Source organism: Carcharhinus amblyrhynchos, chromosome 5, assembly GCF_965287045.1.
Source record: "Carcharhinus amblyrhynchos chromosome 5, sCarAmb.v2.hapA, whole genome shotgun sequence".
Classification (NCBI taxonomy): domain Eukaryota; kingdom Metazoa; phylum Chordata; class Chondrichthyes; order Carcharhiniformes; family Carcharhinidae; genus Carcharhinus; species Carcharhinus amblyrhynchos.
Genome location: NC_137328.1, coordinates 101,405,396 through 101,427,296, shown reverse-complemented (window position 1 = coordinate 101,427,296; position 21,901 = coordinate 101,405,396). Strand labels below are relative to the sequence as shown.

Sequence of the window (21,901 nt, the reverse complement as noted above, 5' to 3'; positions counted from 1 at the left end):
GGGATTAAGGGTTATGGGGAGAGGGCGGGAAAGTGGAACTGAGCCACAACAGATCAGCCATGATCTTATTGAATGGCGGGGCAGGCTCGAAGGGCTAGATGGCCTACTCCTGCTCCTATTTCTTATGTTCTTATTGGAACATAATATCATAGAATCCTACATTGCAGAAGAGGGCCATTCAGTCCATTGTGTCTTCATCAGTTCCCCAACAGAGCATCTCACTAGGCCCATCCCATCCCCTGAGGGGACTTGATGGATGGATACAAGGTGCTCACAGAAAACAGCCATTTTCTCCCGATCCCCAATCCAAAGAATTGAGGCAACATGCTCGAAACATTGCCAACTACAAGCAGAGGTTTTAATCTGTTCAATAGACTTGGACGCTGTTAATTTGTAAGCTGCTCAGGAAGCTCTTCCTAAATTAATCTTAGCAATTTACATAATCTCAGACATTGATCTCAACTGTAAATTGTGATCAAATAATTGCTGAATTATTGTAGCATAACTGAACTGTTTTTGTAACCTCTATTTTGTCAATTTTGTCTACCAATTAATTGTGTATTTATTTAACGTTTCAGTGCTGCAAACAATGATTCTAAGCTTGATAATCAACTGTATTGCATGATACACGCCTGATTTTAAATAATTGGCAACAAAGGGTTAGTTCATGCACTGAGTAGCTTGTGAAGTTCCAAATGGGAAATTTGCAACAGAGGAATCAGCTTCTTGTGCCTTTACTGCTATTCACTGGGATTTATAAGTGGTCTGTATCTTGATTTCATCCAGCTGTCTTGGCTCCGTGTGCTTTTATGGCCTTGGGGAGCATGAGTGCTAAAATAATCTAAACTTCATAATGTAAGAATGAATATAGTTTTCACAACACTTACAGACTGATGATGCCATAGACTTCCTTAATCGGAACCTGAGGTGAAAAGCTCAAGGATTTGTTTGATCTGTCTTTGACATTCTTGAGGGCATCAGTCCCACTGTTTCAGAGAATGGAGCTCTGTAGGGTGCTGTCGTAATGAACTACTGTTAAACTAGAGCATTATGACTCCGAGCTGCTTGGGTAGCTGTGACAATTACCTTATAGGTGAATGCTAGAGAACTCAGCTGGAAATGGACAGTTATATTTGAATAGATTGGCATAGAACTATGTGCCATAAGAAGATGTCATTAGTAAAAGATTAAGACTGTTGCAGCACAGTTTGGAGAATGGGAGAGGGATCCACTGAAGCAGAGTGAACAGTGTTTCACGCACCACTCTGAAACGATGAAACTTTGAAGGATCTTGGAGGAAATGGTATATGGGAATGTCGCTAGTACTGATATGGGTGAAAGGTTACTGTTTTATTTCAGAAGAGGTGATTGTTGTAAACAATGTTGCTACCACTGAAGGCTGAAGAGTAGTTGTGTGGCTAGGAGTTCAGTAGAAAAAGCATTTGAGTCAGAGGTGTGTTTTGGATAAATAAGCTTGAAGAGCCCAGTGATTGAGGAGAGACAGGTGGCCACAGATGAGGGCTTGGGGTTAGAATATGGGAAGGGGGAACTGGGATGAGGGAAAGGGAGGATCTTGAATGCTCCTGTTTATGATAATTTTTTGAAAAGGATGTTGAGAAATCTATAAGCTCCTTGTGATACAGAATTGAGGTGGTCTCCTTTCTTGTTGTGGAAAAGGCTTAACAGGTATTTGAACCCAGAGTGGCCTTGGTCTCTTCAATTGTATGAAACATCAGCTTGATTCAGTAAAATAACTCTTTGTTTATTGGTCATTCTCAATTTTATTTTACGTGCTATCTGTTGGCTCCCTCTTGATATCATTGATCTGGCCACTGGGATCCATAAAAAGAGTTGGCATTGAATTTCTACCTTGCAGTGTCTACTTTGTAAGGCTGGTGGTGAGACAACCAACGCTGCAAGGTGCAGAGCACGCAAGCTGTAAGCCTTCCATTTAAGGCAAAAAAAAGTTGGAGCATGTAAACTTGAACTATTATAATTTAACTGTAAAATGAGTGTCAGCATTACTGTCCTCCCATCTCTTTTCAAATTATCAAGAATCATCCATGCCCCATGCCATTGTTTAAAGTTCATATGTTTTTGTAATAATGGTAACAAAATCCATTTACAAATTTAAATGGATTATCATGGCTTCAGACATTGCATAATTAACATAGAAAAATATATCTGCTAACCAATCTGATCCTGTAATGGAGACTATAATTCATGTTACAGATGATTGCTAAAGGAAAAAATGCTTCGGAGTTATTTCCTGCTGTCGTGAAGAATGTGGCTAGTAAAAACATTGAGGTATGTTCCATTTGCTATTTTTCCTTCCGATATTGTGAATACATTTTATAATTAATACATCCATCGGTGAATGTAATGCCAAGATATGTACTCATAATGCAAAGTAGACAACCATTATTACTAATTGTTCCATACTATCATCAGAGTTGGACCACATGCTTTATTTAAATAATGCTTACCTTCTGAGTGATTTTCCAACCCCGTTTTAGTTAGCAATAAAGTTCTCATTTTGTGGAATCAAAGTTTGATTTTCTACAATCTGAGTTACGTAAATTCTTGTTTTCTGTGTGAGAGATTGGGTCATTACATGAGAGCTTTCATAGAATAGGTGATACAAAAATAACACATTAATGAATCACCAGTATACAGATTTTTAAAAATCGAACATTTGACCAGTATGTCACGGAGTTTGCTGCACCAGAATTGATGGATTAATTAAATTGCTTGGTTAGGAAGGTCTGCCTGTGTTCTTAAAGCTGGACAGGGTAGTGTTATGATTAGTATCACATCAGGAAGCATGGTAGCACAGAGAGAAATAACACTTAGTCTGAGAGCAGAGTCACGTCATCCTGAGTGCTCCTGCTTCTGGTCACACATTGTTTTTTTGGGAAAGAAGGCTTTTACTGCAGATTTGCAGTCAGATTATGTGTGTGTTTCTTGTGGCTAGCATTGATTTTATTTAATGTAAATCTGGGTAACAGCAAATCGACTGTTTTGCAACTTTGAGTGAATTGATGTTGGTGACTGTGCAAATGAACATTGTAAGAACTGGTGCAAATTTTTGGAAGCTTCTTGTCCAACTTGATCATAAATCTGGCCGTGTAATTGTAATAGATTTATAAAAGAATATATTTGGGACAACTTTAGTAGCTGAGGAATGGATTCTTCTCTTTATTCAAACTGGAGCTTCCAGAAGAAACAAGTAGGCCACATGGGCAGCATTGAATTTATTTTTCAAGGTTTTGTCTTTCGTCAGGTCAATAGTGAATGCTTAAATTTCTTAACCTGCACTTGGAAAATCTGTTTAATTTCCATTGTCAACATTAGCTTGGCAGTTGTCAAAAGTATATACTGCAATCAAACTGCTGTGCAAAATACAAACATATGAACAAGGAGCAGGAGTAGGCCGTTCAGCCTCTCAGGCTTGCTGCGCCATTTAATACAATAGTGGTTGATCTGATGGTAAACCTCAAATCTGCATCTGATAACCTCAAATCCTGCCTACCTTATCACTTATAACTTATCACTCCTTTCCCAAGAGTCTATCTACCTCTGACTTAAAAACATAAATAGACTCTGCTTCTACCGTCTTTTCAGGAAAAGAATTCCAAATACTGCAACCTTGTGAGAGAATTGTTTTTGCCTCATCTTCATTTTAAATGGGTGACTCCTTATTTTTGAACAGCGAGCCTCCAATTCTAGATTCTCCAACAAGGGGGTAACATACTCTTCTCACCCACTCGATTAAAACCCTTACGGTCTTGTATGTCAGTCAATTTACCGCTTACTCTTCTAGACTCTAGCAGATACAAGCCTAGCCTCTCTAACCTTTTCTCAAAAGACAACACACCCCTTCCAGGTATTAGTCTGGTATCCTTCTGATCCTGTCTTAAATAAGGTGACCAACACTGTCCACTGTACTGCAGACTGCAACACCATACTAGTTCCTCTCCACTTGATAGCCAGTAATCGCTACACAATGAATATCTCTGAGCTGAGTTACTAACTAGATATTTTTTTTGCTGCTTTGCTTGCTTTTTACAGTTGAAGAAATTGGTGTATGTTTACCTTGTACGTTATGCAGAAGAGCAGCAAGATTTGGCCTTGTTATCAATCAGCACATTTCAGCGTGCATTGAAGGTTAGTGTTATCAGAAGAGGCAGAAGCAATCTCTGTGCAATACTTAAGAAAATTAAAGCTATCCAAGTAATTTGAATTGTGAATATGATACTTGAGTTTTGCTGAAAAAATTCATTCTGTTGAAGTTTTTAGTTTTGAACTCTCAGATGTAAGAATGCCATGTTTCAAAATGGAACAGCGATTTGTACTGCATGAGGAAGAGGGTGCTAACTGGTTGCCATGAGTTGATTATTCAAGATGGAACCATAGAAAAGTTTGAACACAGGAGGAGGTATTTGGCCCAGCTTGTCCATGCCAGCCCAAGGACACCCAGATGCCCTTTCTAATCCTACCGTTCTGCATCCGGCCCTTGGCTTGCAGCTTAGAGTACTCAAGGTGCAGATCCAGGTTATTTTTAAACAAATTTAGGGTCTCTGCCTCCACCACCAACTCAGCCAGCAAATTCCAGACACCCGCCACACTCTACATAAAAGAAGTTCTTCCTCATGTCCCCGCGACACCTATTGCCACTTAATTGAGTCTATGTTTCCGGGTTCTAGAATTCTTCACCAACAGGAACAATTTTATCCTGCTCCTCCATCTCTTCCCTCATAATTTGGTATATTGGTTTTAAGTCATCTCTCGGCTGCCTTTTGTCCCAAGGAAAATAGTCCCAACTTATCTCCTCATCGCTACACTTTTCTAGCCTTGGCAACATTCTTGTAAACCTCCTCTACACACTCAACAGAACAATTCCATCCTCTTTGTAATATGGTAACCAGAATTGCACACAATATTCCAGTTGTGGACTCACCAGTGTTTCATACATGTCCAACGTTATAATCCTGATTTTGTATTCTATATCTGTGTCAGTGAAGGAGAGCATATACCTTCTTTATAACTTCGTCGACTTGAACTGCTGCCTTCAGGATTCTGTGCACTTGTGTGCCAACACGTTGTCATAATCAATGTAGCAGGGAACTGTTTTTCCCCCATGCTTGTTTTGGTTGTTCCATATCGATGCAATGGCTGAATATTTTGTTTTGCGTATGTAGTATATGATCTGTCGCAGCAAGTCGAAGTGTGCTACTTTCAGGTCCCAACTGGGAGCACTGAATTTAAGATTATCAGTGAGACTTGTGATGTAGCTAGGCCCTACATGGATTCAGCGATGTGTCCAGAGATTGTACCATTTTTGAAAACACAAGTGCATTGAGATAGGGTGGGGAGAGGGGAAGAGATCAATAGGCCACTGGTATATTTACTATGGCAACATCTTGAATGATCAGAACTAACTTGCCAACCAATCAGTATACCTTTTCTCATGCAGTATGAACTATTATTCTCCTCTAAAATTTGACATTCTTGCATTTGGCTTCACCAACATGTCCCTTTTTCAGTCATGTTCAAGCTTCTTTATTTATTGTGAATATGAACAGTTTTTCTGCTTTGGATGTACAATATTAGCAAGTGTGAGGTTATCCACTTTGGCAGGAATAATAGTAGGAGGGATTACTATTTAAAGGGCGAAAAGCTGCAACATGCTACGGTGCAGAGGGACCTGGGGGTCCTTGTGCATGAGTCACAAAACCCAGTCTGCAGGTGCAGCAGGTGATCAAGAAGGTGAATGGGATGCGAGGGGGATAAATATAAAAGCAGGGAGTCTTGCTGCAACCGTACAGGGCACTGGTGAGGCTGCAGCTGGAGTACTGTGTGCAGTTTTGGTCGCCACGCTTGCCCAAGGATATTTTGGCCTTGGAGGGAGTGCAGAGGAGGCTCACTAGGCTGATAGCAGAGATGAGGGAGTTGGACTATGAAGAGAGACTAAATAGACTGGGTCTGTACTCAGAGTTTAGAAGGATGAGGGGGGGATCTTAGAGACATATAAGATAATGAAGGGGATGGATAGGGTAGAGGTAGAGAGATTCTTCCTGCTCAGAGGACAACAGGACTCAAGGGCACAGCCTCAAGATAAGGGGGGAGCAGTTTAGAACAGAGTTGAGGAGGAACTTCTTCACTCAAAGGGTGGTGAATCTCTGGAATTCTCTGCCCATTGAAGTGGTGGAGGCTACCTCGCTAAATATATTTAAGACACGGGTAGATAGGTTTTTGACGGACAAGGGAATGAAGGGTTATGGGGAGAAAGCGGGAAAGTGGAATTGAGCCACTTCAGATTAGCCATGATCTTATTGAATGGCGGGGCAGGCTCAAAGGGCTATATGGCCTACTCCCGCTCCTATTTCTTATGTTCTTGTGAAAAGAAATTTACCTGTCACGTTCTAGCAAAAAACTTCTACTTATGGCAGTATAGCAAAGAAAATCCCTATGGAACTGTCAAGATGACTATCTGAATTTTATAGATCCTTATTGAAACAAAATGTCAACATGCACGTAGAGCGCATGTAGTTATAAACGTGAGACAATGTTTTTCTCTTCCACAAACTGCACAATGCAATGCACACCCTGCACAGATCTTCACGTATGCCCTCCTTTCAACTCAATCATGTGTTTCCCCACTTGTCTCTCTGAGACTTATTAATCTTTGTGTAGTTGACTGTCAATGTTGGGAAGTCCTGCATAGGAACCCCAGTATGAACAAAGCATATGTGCATGTGCAAGAGTCCATCTCTAGAAATAATACCCAGAAGACAGCAACTGACTACACTAATTTCTGGGCACTCTGTCATTAAGACCATTGTGACTTAGACTAGTGTTTATAATGTTCCTTCTCTCTTTTCAGTACTAGGCAATGTTATGATGTACTGTAGATATATTGTTATAGTTTGAATACATTGCTAACTTAATTACTGTGTTTCTTTTTAAAATAATAATGTTTTGAGTATTATTCATTGGCCAACTGCTATTACATTTAATCTTTTTTCATTAAAGCCAACGTTTCAAACTAAAACCATGATCATGATGTATTCCTATTTCTAAGTTAAGCAAACATATAGTGATTAACTGCATCAGCAGTTTTGGTGTATTTGACTTTGATTTTTTTTAATATTCATTCCTGGGATATGGATGTTGCTGTCTGGACCTATATTTTTCGCTCATACCAAATGGTCCTTGAATTTTCAGAGGTGAGTTAAGACTTGACCACAATGCTGTGGATCTGGAGTCACATGTAGGCCAGATCGCTAAGGATGGCAGATTTCCTTTCCTAAAGGATCTAGTGAACTAGATGGGATTTTATGACAATGTTTCCACATCGCCATTAGATACTTAAATTTGTTCTTGAATTTGTATTCCACCCAGAGCATCAACCTGGGTCTCTGGATTACTTGTCCAGTGACCACTATGCCACACCTCATTGCAGAAGCAGGAGATTTAAAGATGGCACTAATCAAGGATCGATGCTGTAGCTGGCATAGTTAAGCATGTTTTTCAATGTTGAACAATTCCTGGAATTTTCTTTTGCGTTTAAAAACGCTCAACATTTTGCATTTAAGTATTGAGAAATGAAGACCAAACTCCCAGATTCAGTATCTGGTTGGCATTTCAGCCAGGTATGAATGAGGGTGCTGAAGTTGCTACACGTTTTCTGGGGCTCGACTTATGACAAGTAACTTGCCCATGATTATAGGTCAGTGACCTTTTATGTGTACACATGGTGCCAACACAATTGAGCTCAATGACAGTGAAGCCTATAGTCAGCTTGTCTGTTGGCTGTCATAAGGTGACACACATGAAGGGTGGTTACTTGGATGAAATCTGAAGGATTACTGTAGCCCAAAACCACCTTCGGAAATGTCATGTGGTTGGGAGGAGAGAAAAGGGCTTCCATGTGATTTGGCTTGTTCTTTGCTCTGTTCATTCTAGGATCCTAATCAGTTGATTCGGGCAAGTGCTTTACGAGTTCTGTCCAGTATTAGAGTATCAATCATTGTCCCAATAATGATGCTGTCTATTAAGGAAGCTGCCAGTGACCTGTCTCCATATGTCCGGAAAACTGCTGCCCATGCCATTCAGAAACTTTACAGGTTGGTAGATTTTGTAAGATTTCAGTTTCTAATATTCAGTTTGTTAATATCTGTAATGCCAGTATTCTGTGGAGCCTTGGAATGATGGAATATACACAAGGTGACTGCTGTGTTTCCTACATTACATAAGAACATAAATAGGAGCAGGAGTAGGCCATCTAGCCCTTCGAGCCTGCCCCGCCATTCAATAAGATCATGGCTGATCTGTCGTGGCTCAGTTCCACATTCCCTCCCTCTCCCCATAACCCTTAATCCCCTCTCTTATCAAAAACCCATCAACCCACGTCTTAAAATATTTAGCGAGGCAGCCTCCACCACTTCAACGGGCAGAGAATTCCAGAGATTCACCACCCTTTGAGTGAAGAAGTTCCTCCTCAACTCCGTTCTAAACCGCCCCCCGCCCTTTATCTTGAGGCTGTGCCCCCTAGTCCTACTGTCCTTTCTGAGCGGGAAGAGTCTCTCCACCTCTATCCTATCCATCCCATTCATCATCTTATACGTCTCAATGAGATCTCCCCTCATTCTTCTAAACTCTAACGAGTACAAGCCTAATTTATTCAGCCTCTCCTCATAGCTCAACTCCGGCATCAGCCTAGTAAACCTCCTCTGCACTCCCTCCAAGGCCAAAATATCCTTGCGTAAGTACGGCGCTCAAAACTGCACACAGTACTCCAGCTGCGGCCTCACCAATGCCCTATACAGCCGCAGCAAGACCTCCCTACTTTTATATTCAATCCCCCTCGCTATGAAGGCCAGCATCCCATTTGCCTTCCTGACCACCTGCTGCACCTGCAGGCTGGGTTTTTGCGACTCATGCACAAGGACCCCGAGGTCCCTTGCACCATCGCCTGCTGCAGTTTTTCGCCAGATAAGTAATAGTCCTTCCTGCCAAAGTGCAAAAGGCAACTTCATTGAATGTAAAATGCTTTGAGATATCCAGTGATCATGAAAAACTTTATATAAAAGCAGGACTTTTTTTTCTGAAATCCCAACCTTTGACATTCCTCAGTTGAAACTTAACTGGACCAACCATATAATTATCACACAAAAGCAGGTTAGAAGCTTGAAATTCCACGGTAAGTAACCCGACTCCTGACTTTCAAATCTGTCCACCATCTACAAGATGCAAGTTAGAAGTGTGATGGCATACTGTCCATGAGTGCAGCTCCCAACAATAATCAAGAAGCTTGATGTAGTTCAGGAACAAGTAGCTTGCTTGATTGCCACCCCATCCATCACCTTGAGTCAACGTTTCGAGTCTGGATGACCCTTCTAGCTCTGATGAAGGGACATCCAGAATAGAAACGTTGGCTCTGTTCTCAGTCTGCTGATGCTGTCAGACTTGCTGAGATTTTCCAGCGTTTTCTGTTTCGTTTCAGATTCCAGCATCTGCAGTATTTTGCTTTTATTACCATTTTGAATATTCACCGTACCTCTCCAACCTCTGCTGCACAATGTGTATTTATCGAGAATATGCACGGCAGCAATGTGCCACGTCCCCTTTAATAGCATCTTCCAAACACATGATCTCTACGACCTAGAGAGACAAGGGTATAGACACTTGAGAACACCGTTCACCTGCAAGTTCACCTCCAAGCCACGCGTCTTCCTGATTTTCAATGATGTTGCTACTCCTTAGCTGTGTCTCATTCAAAATCCTAGAATTTTCTCTCTAATAGCACCCTGGATTTTCACAGTAACTTAATTGCAGTGTGAATGTAAGCATACTTGTGACTAATCAATAATAATAATGGATATTCTTGCACTACGTGGACTGCAGCAGTTCAAGAAGGTGGTGCTCGCCCTGTTGGCGATGCCCTCGTCCTAAGAATAAACTCTTAAAATAATTTAATCCACTGTCTTATTTTCAGTGCGTAAGTTCACCATATTAATTCAAATTTAAAAAAAGTCAGGAATTTGTTATCTCAATTCTATTTCTTTGAATCACCCACAGTCTGGATGCAGAGCAGAAAGAACCATTAGTCGAGATTATAGAAAAGCTACTGAAAGATAAAAGTACGGTGAGTCATGCAGTTTACGTGATCAAATTCTTTCAAGTTTATAAGATGCTCAGGAATATTTCTGCCAGGCATTTAGTCATGACAAATAATTTTGAAAATGTCATTTATTGTGTTCATAGAATCACTGTCTGTCTCTTGCACTGTTAAGTACTTTCAGCCCATTGAGTCTGCACTAGCTCTCTGAAAGAGCATTCTGCCTAGTATACTCCCCTGCCTTATCCCATAACCTTGCACATTTTTTCTTTTAAGATAGCAATCCAATTCCCTTTGGAATACCTTGATCAAACTACCTCCAACATCCTCTCAGGAAGTTGGTTCAAAACTCCGACCACCCTCTGAACATAAGAACATAAGAAATAGGAGCAGGAGTAGGCCATCCAGCCCTTCGAGCCTGCCCCGCCATTCAATAAGATCATGGCTGATCTGTCGTGGCTCAGTTCCACTTTCCCGCCCTCTCCCCATAACCCTTAATCCCCTCTCCTATCAAAAACCCATCAACCCGTGTCTTAAAAATATTTAGCGAGGCAGCCTCCACCACTTCAACGGGCAGAGAATTCCAGAGATTCACCACCCTTTGAGTGAAGAAGTTCCTCCTCAACTCTGTTCTAAACCGCCCCCCTTTTATCTTGAGGCTGTGCCCCCTAGTCCTATTGTCTTTTTTGAGCGGGAAGAGTCTTTCCACCTCTATCCTATCCATCCCATTCATCATCTTATACGTCTCAATGAGATCTCCTCTCATTCTTCTAAACTCTAACGAGTACAAGCCCAGTTTATTCAGCCTCTCCTCATAGCTCAACCCCCTCAACTCCGGTATCAGCCTAGTAAACCTCCTCTGCACTCCCTCCAAGGCCAAAATATCTTTGCGCAGGTGCGGCGCCCAAAAATGCACACAGTACTCCAGTTGCGGCCTCACCAATGCCCTATACAGCTGCAGCAAGACCTCCCTACTTTTATATTCAATCCCCTTCGCTATGAAGGCCAGCATCCCATTCGCCTTCCTGACCACCTGCTGCACCTGCAAGCTGGGTTTTTGCGACTCATGCACAAGGACCCCGAGGTCCCTCTGCACCGTCGCCCGCTGGGTGAAAAAATATTCCCTCGTGTTACTTTTCCTCCTTTTGCCAATTGTTTTGAATCTATCTCTTTTAGTTTTTGATGCTCTGTTAAGTGTGAATAGTTTTTCTCTATCCTATTCGTACCCCTGGTGTGATCCAGCTACCTAAGCTGCACGTCCCAATAATTGGCTGATCAAATGAAGCGGAATGTTCCTTTGGTAGTTCGTAAGACGCAAGGTAAAGACTGCTCAAACAGCCTGCACCTGCAGAAACCCAAAATAAAGCATCTACAGTTGCACGTGTTTCCATGACTGGACAGCACTTGCTGAACAATCCAGAGTGTGCTAGTAGCTGCACTAATAATCAATGTAAGACAATCAGTCAAATTCTTAATGTGTCTCATTATGGCTTGCTGGAAGCAACATAGATTTGTAATCAAGGACTTGTTCTTAGCAAATCAAGGGAATATGTTCAAGTTTGCATCTTTTGTGGGGAGCTTATAGTTCTCTTTTGCTTTCTTGCTGGCAATGCTGTCGTCAGTCCAAATTGGCTTGCCATCCAATCCGCAACATTTTCTCCTGTATTGTTTCCTGCATTTGTCCTGTAAGATCCAAAAACAACTTGTCTCTCTCTTTTCAGCAATGCTGAAAAGAAACTCCTCATATAATCCGTAGCATAACAGAAAAATCCCTGCCATTTTACACAGTCCCTCAAGTAGACCATTTAATTGTCTAGGACCAGCCCAAAGTTATTCTCTGCTCTTAGAAGTTTTTTTCCTTTTTCCTTTTTCCTTTCTCAGCCAGGTAACTTGATTTGATTTACTATTGTCACATGTATTAGTATACAGTGAAAAGCATTGTTCATTATGCACTCTACAGACTAAGTAAGAAGTCTGACAACACCAGGTTTAAGTTCAACTGATTTATTATAGTAAACTCAGTGAGTTGGACTTAAACCTGGTGTTGTCAGACTTCTTACTGTGTTTACCCCAGTCCAACGCCGGCATCTTCATATCATGACTAAGCATACCGTTCATAGAGAAGGAAAGGAGAGGGTGCAGAATGTAGTGTTATAGTCATTGCTAGGGCAGAGAAGGATCAACTTAATACGAGGTTGGCCCATTCAGAAGTCTGATGGCAGCAGAGAAAAAGCTGTTCATGAGTTGATTGGTATGTGATCTCGCACTTTTGTATCTTTGTCCTGATGGAAGAAGGTGGAAGAAAATATCTTTTGGGTACGTGAGGTCCTTGACTATGCTGGCTGCTTTTCCCAAGGCAGTGGGAAGTGTAGACAGAGTCAATGGATGGGAGATAGGTTTGCATGATGGATTGAGCTTCGTTCATGACCTTTTGTAGTTCCTTGCGGTCTTGGGCAGAACAGGAGCCATACCGAGCTATAATACAACCGGAAAGAATGCTGTCTATGGTACACCTGTAGAAGTTGGTGAGAGTTGTAGCAGACATGCCAAATGTCCTTAGTCTCCTGAGAAAGTAGAGGCATTGGTCGGCTTCTTTATCTCTTCTAGTCTGACCTTCATTGGGAGGGTTCACTTCAAGTTCTTTCCCTCTACTCCAAGCTAAGCAAATCTTTCGCCATCCAGTAAATCCTCATGAACTTGGTCCCTTCAATCTGAGCGCAATATCTAGGACAAACATCTTTAACTGTTTCATCAGAAACCTCTTTCCATCAATGTTACATTCCAGAATGCCAATGGCACATGAGCCTGGTCTTCATACACTTCAGTTTTTATTCACTTTCAACCCGAAGTAACATTCGTGTATCATAAGTTCCAGGTAGTGACCATCTGTAACAGGAGAGAACTTGACTATCTCCCTTTTGATATGCATCAATACGACCATCACTGAATCCTCCACCAGCAACATCTTGGAGGTTGCCATTGACAAAAATCTTAACTGGTCCAGCCTCATAAGTTGTGTGAGCAAGAACAGTTTGGAGGTTAAGTGAATACCTGACTCCCCAAAGCCTGCCCACAATCTACGGACACAAGTCAGAAGTGTAATTGAACATTCTCCATTTGCTTGAATCTTTGTAGCTTTAACAACACTCGCGAAGCTTGGTTATCTTGGAGAAACAATCCAATTTGACCAGCATTCCATCTGTCATTTAAACATTCACTTATTCCATCACTGGCTCTGGTGTCCGCCATCTGTAAGATGCACTGCAGCAACCCTCCAAGGCTTCTTTAGACCCCAGCTCCCAAAGCCACAATCTCTCAAAGGGCAAGAACGGCAGGCTGAAGAAAACATCACCAGCAAGTTCTTCTCCCAAGTCGCTAACCACCCTGACATGGAAATATATCCCTGTTCCTTCATTATTGCTAGTTTAAAATTCTGGACTACCCTCTCAGCATTTCACCGTGCAAAATTGCAGTGATTCAAAGGAGTAGTTCACAAGCCACCTTCCCAAGAGCAAATTAAGGATGGGCAATAAATTTTGGCCCTTTAGCAATGTTCTCTTCACATGAATGAATAAAGCATGTGCAAGAGGGTATGGATGACATTGCTCATGGTTCAGATGCATGGAGATCGTATTGTTTTCTTTACTTTTTTTTCTTTTTACCTGCCTTTCCCCAAGAGCAAGGAAAATAAGATAAGACATGCCCCCCTCTCTATTCTAAAGTAGTGGCTTATATACCTCTAAAGGTACCTGTAGCTTTCTGGTATCTCATCCAATCTCAACTTTATCTCCTGCAGATGCCTTGCAGTTTCTATTTGTGGCTAGTGAGGTTAACTCTGGTAGTCATGGTTGCAGATAGCCTATTTGTTGTCAACCAAGACTTGAACTTGGTGGCTTCTTTTTTTTGTTATTCTTTCTTCAGATGTGGGTGTCGCCGTCAAGACCAGAATTTGTTGCCCGTTCCTAGTTGGCCTTGAACTAAGTAGCTGAGCACACCATTTCACATGGCAGTTGAAGAGTCAACCACACTGCTTTGTGTCTGGATCTCGCCCAGGCCAGTGCAGATAGGGATGGCAGATTTGCTCCTTTTGCAGGATAGTAATGAACCATATCGGTTTTTACAACAGTCAATTGTATACTTATGGCACCATTACTGAGAGTAGTTTTCAATTTCAATTTGTTAATTGAATTCAAATTCCACCAGTTGTTGTGCTGGGATTTTGAACCTATGTCCCCAGAGTATTAACCTGGGCTTCTGGATTATTGGCCCAGTAACATTATCAATATGCCACTGTATTCCATTCGCTTGGTTATCCATCTGGGTATCATTGAAGCCCTTAAATTCCAAATTCTAAAGAAAACCACATATTTTCCAAATCAGTCTCTAAAGTTTGTGAACAGATCTATTGCTATATGTGGAATTCTGAGTTAATGACATTGGCAGTTCTCAAATCTGAATTTGCACTTTGTGTCAATAAATCCATAGCTGCTTCAATGTATGATAACGATGTAAGTATTATGGGTTTTAGTATATTATTTATCTGGATGTTGTTCAATTGTATAATTTTAAAATGCGTTTTCTCAATGTTAAGCTGTGTCGTTGTTCTGGTAAATATCTATATTCAGATTAAGATATTTCGCAAGGAATCTGTTCACCTTTCAATTTACTTCAGTATTCATGAATATCAAACTTCAAATTGAGTCAGAAAGGCAAATTTCTGACATGTGCCATTTTAAACATATTGGATTAGAGTGTATCAAATTGATTCAAAGCCTAATTTGAAAAAAAAAACTTAGGTCTGAGAATAGCTAGCATAGAGACGTAGAAAATGGGAGCAGGAGTAGACCATTTGACCCTTTGAGCTTGCTCCTCTATTCATATGATTAACAAATTAATATAAAAGTATTATTTTCATCGCTTCCATTTTTCTAATACCTTAGTTCATGTTAAACTGAGAGGAAAGTGAGGAGACCAGCCACTGATATGGTGTGCAGCTAGGTGGATATTTGCAAATGTTCCTAACCTTTCTCCAAAATCACACAATTTGCAGCCACTGCTTATATTGTTTCTTTTGATTTTCTATTTTTGTATCTTAAGGTAAATGCAAAGAGTTTTTTCTGAGATTGATTCTCTAAACTGTTCCTGCCACTACCTCTGCATTAAAAAGCAGCAGCCCCCGCTCCCTGCCGGCCCACAACTCCCATGGTTTTTCTCTTGCATTTGAAAGCTTGCTGAAATGCTTTTCGTGCTAAGAAACAAGGCATAGGCCCTCAAGCCTGTTTTCAAATTCTTCTGTGTGTTTTGGCCTTTCTTACAGTTTCCTCTGTCTTGTTCTCACTTGTATTCTGGGGGAAATTTGATTTGTCCTGACTTTCCATGGGTAATGCCTTACTCGTTCCACTCATGGGGTTCTTATAAAGGAAGATATCATTGTGCAGTCATTCATGTAGCGTGTTGAGTACTGATCTCAAATATGCCCATGTTCACATAGTTGCTGGAGAGTGCAAAAAGAAGTTTCTGCACTTACAAGTAGCAGACAGATGCTATCAATATGAATGTAAGAGAAACTGAAGGATGAGAGAAGCTGTATGCTCCATTGGATTTGTCCCTCTAGTATTTCAACTTGCTCAGCCTAGCATTCAATTGCATCGTGAAGCTCCTTTGATGTCACTACCTTGGCTGGTAAATCATTTGAAATGTTTGTCATCCTTTGAAAGAGGATTTCTTTTTTTGAAATCTGTTCAAATTTGCTTTGTGCTTATCGACATTATGTCCTGTTGTCGTGGCCTCAATAATGTTATAATTATGATGATGTGAGTTTTCTGGTGTCACCTATGCCGTTTAATACTATGTATAACTTGGTGAGTTCATTTCTGAACTACCTTTTCTGTAGATTATGGCGCTTAAATTCCAATAATTACCTTTCATACTGTGTACCCTTTACACATTGATGTAAGTGTTATTTTGGACTGCATTCTGTATTACCAGCCAATATGGCTATTTTGATTTCTTGTCTGAGTCATCTTGTTATCACCTTCAATGATAAATTGGTGACTCTTGCAGAAGTGTTTCTAACACTCATGGATTATCCCATTTCAAGGAATAACCTCACTGCTGAAAGAACCTCCCTAATCTAATAGGGATGGCCTTGTGAATTGTACTCTATCTTAAATTTTAGCAAATTACCACTTGCACAAATTAAAATTATTTTCTTCTTGTGCAAAGTGGTGCTAGCAATTGGACTATTTGCAAGCACCCACTTGATGTTGGAGGAGGAAAAGCCATAATGGTCTGATAGATGAAGGGGACAGACACTTCAGTTCCAGTTACATATTCTTTCTGTTTTGCAAGATGACTTGAACATTAAATTCCTGTCAGTATCAGTGAATTGCCTGTTTAGGTAGAAGGCCTCCCTGTATAACATTGCATTAAATTGAAGAATGCTGACACGCATTTAAAATTCTTTCTTGCACCATTTTGGTACTTTGATCCATCTGAGTTATTCAGTTACTGATGATCATCTATTGGTTGAAGAAGTTCTGAAGCTAAGCCAGCGAAATAAACTTAAGTCCTTAATTATTAGAATCTTGTCAGGGATTTTTTTCTTGACCCTGACAGGCCAGACAAAGCTGTTTAACAGTGTTGATGTTAGTCTTGTATTAACAGGATTTGACAGTGAAAGTCCAAACTAACCTGACATTTTAAAGTAGTTTAATGTAGCCTATTTTCTTTAGTTTGAACTGTGTGACAGAGTAATTTTCATCTGTCTTTGTAAACTGTTATTTCAACACTGAAAGTATGCCTGTTAACATATCAGTTACTATGCAGATCATTGGGGCTGTTGAAGTGTACAAACATTTTTAGGTGGAGAAATGAGATCAGTCATTGCAATTATTGTGTTCAAAATGAACCAAATGCTGAAGGAAGAAATAGAGTGGTTATTACAGTTTTTTTTCTTCAATTTTATTTTGTCTTCTGTTGTACCTGGTGTACAAGCGCCGTTCCCAGGATGAGAACGCATGCAGTCATCTGCCCCTAATCTCCTGACATCACATGTAGCATAGATCCAATCATCTTACCCTACGGACTCACGAAACAAAGTGTCTACCATTGGCACTGTTTTTGCAGTGGAAATAATGCTGTTATTTAAATAGGAGCTCTGTAATGCAATTCAACATCGTTTTAAATTATTCATGGTTAGGCTATGATCAGCTTCTCTGACTTCAATTTGATATTTGCAAGTCTCAGTATCCAGTTATTGAGATGAACTTGTAAAACTAATTAAAGGAATGCCTTGCTCCACTGTAGCTTTGTAAATTTCAGAATATTATGATTCTGAGCCAGACTTTTATGACTTTTTTTTAGAATTTGAATTAATTTGAAGTAGAATAATGATTCTGGTGCCTGACGATCGCCACCAATTTATAGGTGCAGAGGTTAAGCAGAATAATTGGTTTTGCATCTGTGCACTTCCAGACAATTTGTGCCATATACAATTGGTTTACCATTGCATTTTCACTGATATAAGCAAACTCAAAACAAGCTCCATGGGCTAATGAAATCCAAATTTACTATTAAATGTTAAAAAATGTATTTATGTGAAGAATTCCATCAAAGTTAATCCACGTAAACACACTCTTATCCCTAAAGTTCAACTTTTGTTGGAATCACTGAATACCATAAGATGTAAGAGTAGAAGTAGACCGTTCTGCCCATCGAGTCTGTTCTGCCATTCAGTGAGGTCATGACTGATTTGATAGGATAATCCTCAACACCACTTTGCTGTTTTATCCCTATAAGCCTTTATTTCTTTACTGATCAAAAATCTGTATATCTCAGCCTTGACATAGCCTTCAGCGGTGAAATGTTCCATACCTTCGTTATCCTCAGAAGAAATTCCACCTCATCTCTAGCTTAAATGGGCAACCACTTACTCTGAAATCATACTCCTTTGGGCCTGGATTCAGCCTCTCAATATCTATTCTGTCAAGCCTCCTGTGATTCTATATGTTTCAATGAAGTTGCCTCTCATTCTTCTAAACTCTAGTGAGTACAGGTTTGACTTCTCCTCATAAGAAAATTCATCCATACCTGGGATCAACCTAGTAAACCTTCTCTGGACAGCCTCCAATACCTGTATACATCTCCTGAGGTAAGGGGACAAATTGTTAAGTATTCCAGGTATGGTCTAGCTCATGCCTTGTCTAGCTTTAGCAAGACTTCTATATTTTATATTTCATTCCCTTTGAATAAAGGTCAACAGGGGGGTGGTCACGTGATGTAAGCACAGGAACAGCTGCATTTTCGCAAGCTGTGATGCTGCTCATCTTTGAAGCCTTTATTTATCCTGATCCGATCCTGGAATGTACACTTTGTGCTATGTTCCTGGAAGATCCTGGTTAAGTTGGGGTGTCAGGGAGCCGAGTAAAGTCAAGAAAAATCCTTTTTGTTCAAGGCAGCCGAGGTGGGGCCTTGTTCACAGTGGTGGTTTAGCTGGTGAGTGGACTTGCGCTCTGATAAAGTTACAGACATCAAGATGATGGCTGCCATTGTGAGTTCAATTTTGGATGATGGGCTTGGCTCCTGGGCACAAATCATTGGTGCTCATTTTGATGAACCTGAGGATATCTGAAAGAAAATGGATGAAGCGGAGTAAAGAATTCTAAGTCGAGTGGGCAATTTCTTCGGTGAAGCCTTTCAGTTCTTGGAAATGCTGCTGCTAATTTGGAGAGCTGGGGTCAAAGAAGGAATGACTGTGCACCTGATCTCCTGAGGAGCTGAGCATGACTACCTGGCCGAATTTGAGAACTGACTGCTATTCTTCAGTTATCTCCATTTGAAGGTTTATCGTTTCAAGTTCAAAGAGGCATACTGGATCCAGTCTCTGAGATCTGGGGTCAGTAATACACCCTGACTGCTGGTCTTGCACTGTCTTGATTTCAGTGTTCATCGAAGTGAGTTGGAGGTGGCTGAACGTGATTGGTGTCACCACCTGTCAAAGCCAAGGTTTCTTCCTACTGGAGCTTCTGGGTGATGATGCTATGGAGGTACAGAGCCTTTGGTAAAACTATGGACAGAGCCTTGAGGTTGATCAACAATCCTGCCAAAACTTTGGCCTTTTCAAACTCCGTGGGTGGCTACATTATCCTGCAGTTCAGTGTTATTCCTGAACTATAGATTTTGTCATTTTTCTTTTTTTTTGCCCTTTATCCTGGCAGATATGTTTGACGTATGTGCGTTGAGGTTTAAATCACGTTATCCTGTTCTTTGAAAGTCAGAGATTTCAGTTTCTCCACAATGGAATTCATCCACTGGTATGCCCTGGTGCTGGAATGAGGGAGAGATATGTTACCATTTACATATAAATCTTGGTCTTTCTGTGTAGCACCAGGGGAGCAGGGTGGGTAAGGGAGGCTGCCCATCTTCTCACCCTGTGTCAAATCCAAACTCCTGTGGTCCAGTATTTATAAAACAGATATTTTCTTTGTTTTGTGAGCTGATAATGTGTTCACTTCATTCTGTTGGGGAGCATGCTGGTTTGGTTGACTTCACGGTTGTGTAATATTTATCCTCTTTTTGTTTTATAATCCTGGCATTTATTATGGAGGATTACATTATATGGCCTCTTTTAGCAGGATGGTGGGCTAGCAGTTTGATATAATGGTGATGGATATGATCTCAAGTCCTCATAGTGGGTGAGAATTATGGAGTCCGTAGAATTTCTACAGTGCAGACAGAGACTATTCGGACCATCAAGTCTGCACTGATTCTCTGAAAGGACACTTTATCCAGCCCCCATCTTTGTAACCCCAGCATTGAGCATGGCCAATCCACCTCAGTTGCCACATTTGGACTGTGGGAGGAAACTGGAGCATCCGGAGGAGACTCACTCAAACATGGGGAGAACGTACAAACTCCACACAGACAACCACCCAAGGCAGGAATTGAACCTGGGTCCCTAACGCTGTGAAGCAGCAGTGCTAACCACTGTGAAAACATAAAGGGGAGGCAAGCTGTCTTTAGAACAAATGGGCTCACAATAGTTAGCATTGCTGCCTCACAGTGTCAGGGACCCAGGTTCGATTCCCGGCTTGGGTTACTGTCTGCTTGGAGTTTGCACGTTTTCCCCATATCTGTGTGGGTTTTGTCCGGGTGCTCCAGTTGCTTCCCATAATCTGAAAGATGTGCTGGTTATGTGCATTGACCCGAACAGGCGCCAGAATGTGGCGACTAGGGAGATTTCACAATAACTTCATTGTAGTGTTAATGTGAGCCTTACTTGTGACTAACAAATAAACCTAAAAAACTTTAAGGGTGTTGCATTTTTCATTTGTTTTTCCATAATTAGTTTTGGGTTAAAGAATCCTTGTTGGTCTCCTGTGAAGGCACAGACAGATCATGTATCCTGGAAAAGAGTGGGTTATATTGTCATTGGCACCTCTGGCATAGTTGGATTTAGGGGAAGTGTATGGTGGTTACATGTGAATGTGGTCTTGTGGTTGTCTTGTCTTTGTGGATTGGTTTCTTCAGCTGCATGGATTGGCAGTGGCTACTTGGTAGTTTCGTTCCTGGAATATACGGTCAGCACATCATTCTGTCCTTGTCCTTCCCAAGATATCCTGACTGGATGTCTGGACAGTGACGACTTTGGTTAGTGTATCTCTAATGAAGGCAAAAATGAGTGAAATTCTGTTGATGGCAGGGCCTAAATAGCATCTCGGGTGTGACTGGAGATGGGGATATTTGTTTTTTCTAATGCTTAGTTGTGGTGTGAATATTCCTGGTCTTTTGGCTCTTCTTTGAACTCTGTCGCTGTTCTACATTTACCTTGGCTGCCAGGGCAGTACCCTGTGGAATATATAACATGAGAGAGTAGGCTATCGACAGTGCTGCTGCTCCCATTTGGTGGGGTCTCCTTGGTAGGGAAAATGGTTAAATTTTCCAGCCAATGGTGGGGCTTGAGCGTGTTCTGGTGTAGTTGGAGATGAGGAAGGCTTATTATATGGTGGGCCCAAGGATGGCGTAAGAATCTTTGATTCATTAGCTCTTCTTTTATTTGTTCAATACTCTTTACTTTCTTTGACTGTGTCAACAAGGGTAGTACATTGTCGAAAATTCGTACTTAAAAAGTATGGTGATTGCTATAGATTTAGATCCACTAATGGAAGGTATTGTATTATTTGTGGAACCTGGGATAAGTTTAGATAGCTGGGCAGTCTTCCCATGAGGCTGTACAGCAGGGGTTGGGGTTGTGTCCTGAGCCCCTCCTCTCCTTCTGGGGTATCTTTCGATTATTTGGAGATTTTGGGGTGCTGTTTAATGCTCCAATTAGTTTTATTTGTCATAACAACTCCCTTATGCTATGTAGTGTGGTGCTTGTTATCCTGTGGGTGAGGGTGTGTACCATTGTGCTGTGTGCTCATGACTCTCTCTCTTTTTATCTTGTTATCTTGTCATACCCACTCTGCAATAACTGTTATTATCCATACACAGAGAGGTGCTGATTACAATGACTGCAACAATTGTCATGATGATAATTTGTAATTGATAATAGGTACACCAAACCAATTGTAATGATATCAATCTTGGGTTTATTGCTTTGTATGTAAAAATGGGGAATAATCTTCAACAAAAATACTTACAAATCAAGACTAATATTCCATTTCCTTCCCAATTACCTGTTGAATCTGCATGCTAGCTTTTTGGGATTTCTGTACAAGGACTTCCAAATTTCTCTGTGGTGCAGCTTTCTTCATTTAAACAATATTCAGCTCCTTT

General features: G+C 40.9%; 1 protein-coding gene across 4 annotated transcripts in view; it reads left to right on the top strand.

Annotated features, from left to right (window-relative positions):
- The window catches only part of ap3b1a (adaptor related protein complex 3 subunit beta 1a), a 257,978-nt gene that overhangs the window by 39,183 nt on the left and 196,894 nt on the right, over positions 1-21,901 (top strand). For all 4 annotated transcript variants that reach the window (XM_080189336.1, XM_080189334.1, XM_080189335.1 and 1 more), the window contains exons 3-6: positions 2,233-2,307; positions 4,072-4,167; positions 7,969-8,129; positions 10,084-10,150. In XM_080189336.1, the coding sequence (XP_080045462.1) occupies positions 2,233-2,307; positions 4,072-4,167; positions 7,969-8,129; positions 10,084-10,150 (399 nt within the window). The remainder of the gene's footprint in view (positions 1-2,232; positions 2,308-4,071; positions 4,168-7,968; positions 8,130-10,083; positions 10,151-21,901) is intronic.